General features: G+C 46.5%; 1 protein-coding gene across 1 annotated transcript in view; it reads right to left on the bottom strand.

Annotated features, from left to right (window-relative positions):
• The window catches only part of TEX261 (testis expressed 261), an 8358-nt gene extending 8157 nt beyond the window's left edge, over positions 1 to 201 (bottom strand). The window contains exon 1 of the mRNA XM_018563170.1: positions 97 to 201. Within this exon, the coding sequence (XP_018418672.1) occupies positions 97 to 166 (70 nt within the window). The 5' untranslated portion in view covers positions 167 to 201. The remainder of the gene's footprint in view (positions 1 to 96) is intronic.
• Positions 202 to 5756: the final 5555 nt, after the last annotated feature.

Consider the following 5756-nt stretch of genomic DNA (forward strand, 5'->3'; position numbering starts at 1 on the left):
AAAAAAAAAAAGGGCAGAAGTAATGTTATCAGCAGAGAGTGAAGATTGCTGGACGGAGACGCGCTCAGACGTCACAATACTTGTTCGGGGACTCACCTATTGCCAGAGTGACGAAGGCCACCTGAATGAACAGGGACAGCCAGCAGAGCACATAAATAAACCACATCTTGCTGGATGACAGCTGAAACTTAGCGCTCCTCCTCGTCGCTTCTTTCTCCAGAGGTCCCCTTTACAAGCACCCCTCAATTCTCCCAACTTTCTAAAGTCTTTCTGAAAATAACCCCGATCTTTCTGCAAGCCTCACAATATCTGCTGTATGCTTTACTCAACTGCTGCAAAATCTCACTACCTCCCAGACAGTTTAATGGAAATCTCCTTGGCTATTTCCTGACTGTGAGCCCTGCAAGTCACCAGCAACACCCTTCTGTCTGCTGCAAATTCTCCCCAACAGTTTAATGCAAGTCACCAGCAGTCCAGTGCAAAGTTCTTCCTGATATCTCGGTGCAAGTCTCCTGCTTCTATGCCTACAAGCCTACCCCAACCCTATGGGCCTCCTGCTCCCAACCCTACAGGCCTGTTGGTTCCAAACCTACGGGTCAAGTCTCCGTCTCCAAATCCTCAATATGGTAAGAAAACCTCCCGGGTCATGTAATCAGAGTCTTTAAAAGGCACTTCCAGTTCTTCAGCAGCAGTCACCTAGATATTTGAATGGCGGCCCCCCCTCCCCTGTAATATTAAAGACAGCTCTGATACCTGAAAGTCCTCTGTCCCTGCAGGTCCCCTCTTTTTTTTCTGCTAGAATGCTTTACAAATGTCAACAAATCTTCCAGTTAGCTAATGTCAAGTCTTATATAAAGCTAGTTTCTGCAAGTCCCCCCGATATCTGAATACAAGGCCACCCCACCCCCCAGTAATATCCTAATGCAAGTCACCCAGATATCTTCATGGAAGTCTTTACCAACGTCAAAAAATCTTCCAGCAAGCTCAAAGCAAATGTTAAATAAAGCTCCCTTCTGGTTCCAGCAGGTCCCACGAATATCTGATAGGAAGGTCCCTGTAATATTTTAATGCAAATTCTTCTGAAAGTCCCCCCAAAACCTCAATGGAGTCCCCTGTCCATGCAAGTCAGACAAACACCTTGCCAGTCCAATGCAAGTCTCCCCTCCTCACTGCTGGTCACTCAGTGAACTCACAAAGGGCCCCACTGCTATGTCTGTCCCTGCAGGCCCCCTTCTGCTACAACCCCTTCTAATGTCAGCCAAATGGAAGCAGCTGCACAGTGCTCCCCACTACTTCCTGCAAGCCGCCCAACCAGGTTCCTGCCTCCCATAGAAAGGTGCTCTCCTCTGTGGCACGTCCTGGGGCCCCTACGTCCCCCAGGGCCCCCCCTTTCACTTTCACCCTGGCTCCCGGTCCAGCCAGACGACGGCTCCACAGCACCATAGAGTGCAAACTCCTCCAGGAACCATAGAGAGGCGCGGTCGACAGTACTTCCGGCCTGCGCCCTCGCCCAAACCATAGAGAAGCGTTCGCTTTTTTACCATAGAGACGTTGAATGGCGGAGGAAGCGCCATGTTTGATGAGGGAAGAAAAGCTAGCTAGCGTGCCCTTAGCTGCTGGCGGAGCCTGTCGCGTGCTCGGTGATTGGCCGGCTGCGTCGCCATGGCAGCGTTTGTTTGCCAGCGAGGCAGCCTTTCGTCATGGCTGGCGAATGGCGCCAAATCACCTGACAGAGAAGCAAAGTTCAGAGATTGTAGATTTATTATCAGTGCAGTGGAGGCATGAGGGGGAGATAATGACGCAATGAGCCAGAAGGTACTTTTATTGTCAAAGATAAATTTTTAAATTAAAAAAAAAAGTCAGTATTAGTATATTAACCAGTTGACATCCGCGGTGTTAAACCCCCTTCCCATCCAGGCCATTTTTCAGTATTCAGCGCTGCGGTACTTTGACTGACATTTATTCCGTCATGCAGCGCTGTACTGAATACAAAGTACATTGAAATAATAATTATTAATTATTTACACTTTTAAATGCATTAAAACGATCATGAATAATATATTATTAAAGATCATGTAATATTAATAAGCATGACATGTTACTACCTTATGGCAAAATAACATACAATAATATTTAAAAAAATACAATAATTTTGCAATAAATAATTAACAAAATAAATAATCAACAGATTTTCAACATTTCGGATAAATACGTTTATTTTTTAAAGTTTTCACCCAAAATGTACTCAACTTTCACCCAAAATTCACACATTTTCCAATTGGAAGTTACGTGAATTTTGGTTGAAAACATTTATATCAATAGACTTTGTGATTTATGTAGTGCCAACCCGATTCTTTCATGGTGTCACCTTAAACCCCCGAAAAGAGACCCATTTCCAACCAGTCGGGTCCGTTGCGGTGCGTTCAAGGCACGCAGATTAACGCACATTTGAATAGCGCACTGCAATGGAACAAAATAATTGTTGCATTTTTTTATAGCGCACTTCAACATATGGTGGTGTATTACCGCACATTGCGGTGCGTAGCAGGTGTGTTGGGGTGCTATTGACAATTAATGGCACCACAGCGCACCAATGCACATACTGGGGGGGAATTTATCACAACCGGAGCAGACAGAATCTGGAGCAGTTGCCCATGGCAACCAATCAGCTTCTAGCTTTTATTTTCAAAGCTTAGTTGAACAAACTGAAGAGAGAAGCTGATTGGTTACCAGGGGCAACTGCTCCAGATTCTGTCTGCTCCAGTTTTGATAAATTCCCCCCAATGTGCATTAGTGCATGTTGGGGTGACACATAGGGTGTCGCAGTGCAGTGAAGTGAATGGGCCCTCACACTGTCTTCTGACATGATGTACATACCTCCTATGATTCCTCTCACCTACCACATAAACCAGACAGACCCTCCTTTAGGCCCCATTCACACTGAGCGACATGAAAATCGCGCGATTTTTAGCGATATTGAGCGACATCGCGCAACTTTTTCCTATTGGGCTGTATGCAATCAGGAGCAATATCGCTCGAAATCGCTCGAAAAAAGGGTCATGTAGGCGCGACAAGCTACCAGCGACGAGCTAAAAGCGATATTGAGCGACGAGATGTGAACAGCTCCATTGAAATGGATTGGAGAAGCTACATAGAGCGATATCGCGTGGAAATATGAGCGATATCGCTGCAAAAATCGCTCGATAAATCGCTCAGTGTGAATGGGGCCTTATACTTGCTGGGTGTTATAATATGGTCAGACGTGTCCTGATATGGCCAGACATCTCCTGATATAGTCATATGTGCCCTGACATGGAGCTGCGTAGCCACAGACCGCTCAGGGTGCCCGTGCTGACCCCTGTCCACCCCCAACAGTGCCTACAATGGGCACGTGAGCATCAGAACTGGACCATGAAGTAATGGAAAAAGGTGGCCTGGTCTGATGAATTGTGTTTTCTTTTATGTCATGTGGATGGCCGGATGCATATGTGTCACTTACCTGGGGAAGAGATGACACCAGGATGCACTATGGGAAGAAGGAGGCGGAGGCAGTGTGATGCTTTGGGCAATGTTCTGCCGAGAAACCTCGGGTCCTGCCATTCATGTGGAGGTTACACGGACCACCAACCTAAACATTGTTGCTGACCAAGTACACCCCTTTATGGAAACGGTATTCCCTGATGGCAGCGGCCTCTCTCAGCAGGATAATGCGACATGCCACACTGCAAACATGGTTCAAGAATGGTTTGAGGAACACAACAACGAGTTGCAGGTGTTCTCTTGGCTTCCAAAATCTCCAGATCTCAATCCAATCGAACATCTGTGGGATGTGCTGGACAAACAAGTCCGATCCATGGAGGTCGATCACCTCACAACTTCCAGGACTTAAAGGGTCTGCTACTGAGGACTTGGTGCCAGATACCACAGCACATCTTCAGAGGTCCAGAGGAGTCCATGCCTGGACGGGTCAGGGCTGTTGTGGTGGCAAAAGGAAGACCTACTCAATATTAATATTTAATGTCATGGCTGATCAATGATTATATACAGGATATATGTAGGTGTATCACACTGTTTTGGTTGCTGGTTTATTAGGTTGACAATGTTTAGACATGGACATTACACGGTATTACTTCATTTTATTTACACACACACTGGATATAATGGGACCATAGACAGCACAATTAAAACAATTACATCAATAAATAATTAATAATGTATATAAATAAATGCACTGCACTAAAATTGGAAGTAAATTGGCCACGGCCTTTATTTATATCACACACTTAAACGTATCATAAACCATACCTTGAAAACTTAAAATGGCTCAGTCACCACGACTCAAGCCAACAAATTAAAATAAAGACCTCCACCAACCAGCAACGAGGCTGGCACCCACCCCCAGAATGGCCAAATCAACTGATGACCATAAACCCAAATTATAAATATAAATTCCCACATCTGACAAATGTACCATATCATGTCTGTAAAGGCCAGGTAAACCCCCCTCTAGGTCTACATGACCATAAGAAAAACACTGAATCTGCCCCAAAACATTTAGAAAGCAGGTGATTAACCCTCCTCCTAATTTTCTCCAAATGAAATAACGAAGGAGTAGTCAACCAAAGAAAACGAGGGGCAATCTCCGAAAAAACAATTCATATGTCTGGGAAACGATTCCTAATGACATACAAATCATATTTAATATCAAACACAAGATCTAAAGTCTTGCGGCGACCCAAATCATTTCCACCCAAGTGTATAATTAAAACCGAGTGGGTTGGCCAAGCCTTACACAATTCCCAAAAACAAGGTAACAATTCCTCCCAATAGTCCTTGCTTAGCTACCCTCTTCAATATATGCTCTGCTGTGCGATTTGCACCTTTGCTCGTGTCGCGCCCTCTTATTGCGTGCCACTGTTCCTATCTTCCTCCTCTTGGCTTCACGGTTCTTCCCTATCTGTGTCTGTATTTGTTTCCCCGCTGCTTCAACCAGTCCTCTGAGTCTGTGCGGGTGCACTTAGGGCTTGTTCACACGATGTCCGGATTCTGTCCGGACCAGAACAGTTCGCTCCTCCACTAAAAATGCATCCCAATGTATCCCTATGTGTTTTACGGAGCTCTTGCACCCCAGTGCCCCGGATCGCAGATCTTGGCACCATTCGCATAACCTCTAGTCTATTGCACCCCAACACATATACAGTGCTCTGCACTGCACCTGCATCATACAAAAAAGCACCAACTAGGATTACTTAGTCTACTCCTCCTTCTTCACTGTCCAATCTGAGGGCAGGGCGGTGACCATGCTATACTGCTTAACTGCTGTAGAGGAATATTAGGTCTTCAACCTGGCTCTGCTCTATGGCAAGACTGTATACATCTTGGGACTGGATTGACAGAAGAGCAAAGCCTTTGTCAGGGAAATTCGCTCCTATATATGCATTTTAACCAGAGCCGTCCCTACCTTATTTGCCTCAGGAGGCGGCCGGGAGGAGGGGGAAACAGTGGGTTTAATGAGGTCCAAGCTGTCAGCCGGATGGGAGGCAGTGGGTGGCCGAGCGGTCAGCCGGTTGGGAGGCAGTGGGTGGCCGAGCTGTCAGCCGGATGGGAGACAGTGGGTGGCTGAGCTGTCAGCCAGATGGGAGACAGTGGGTGACTGAGCTGTCAGCCGGATGGGAGGCAGTGGGTGGCCGAGCTGTCAGCCGGATGGGAGGCAGTGGGTGGCCTAGCTATCAGCCGGATGGGAGGTAGTGGGTGGC

The sequence above is a fragment of the Nanorana parkeri genome, unplaced genomic scaffold, assembly GCF_000935625.1.
Source record: "Nanorana parkeri isolate BGI_ZX_2015 unplaced genomic scaffold, ASM93562v1 scaffold637, whole genome shotgun sequence".
In the NCBI taxonomy this organism is placed as follows: Eukaryota; Metazoa; Chordata; class Amphibia; order Anura; family Dicroglossidae; genus Nanorana; species Nanorana parkeri.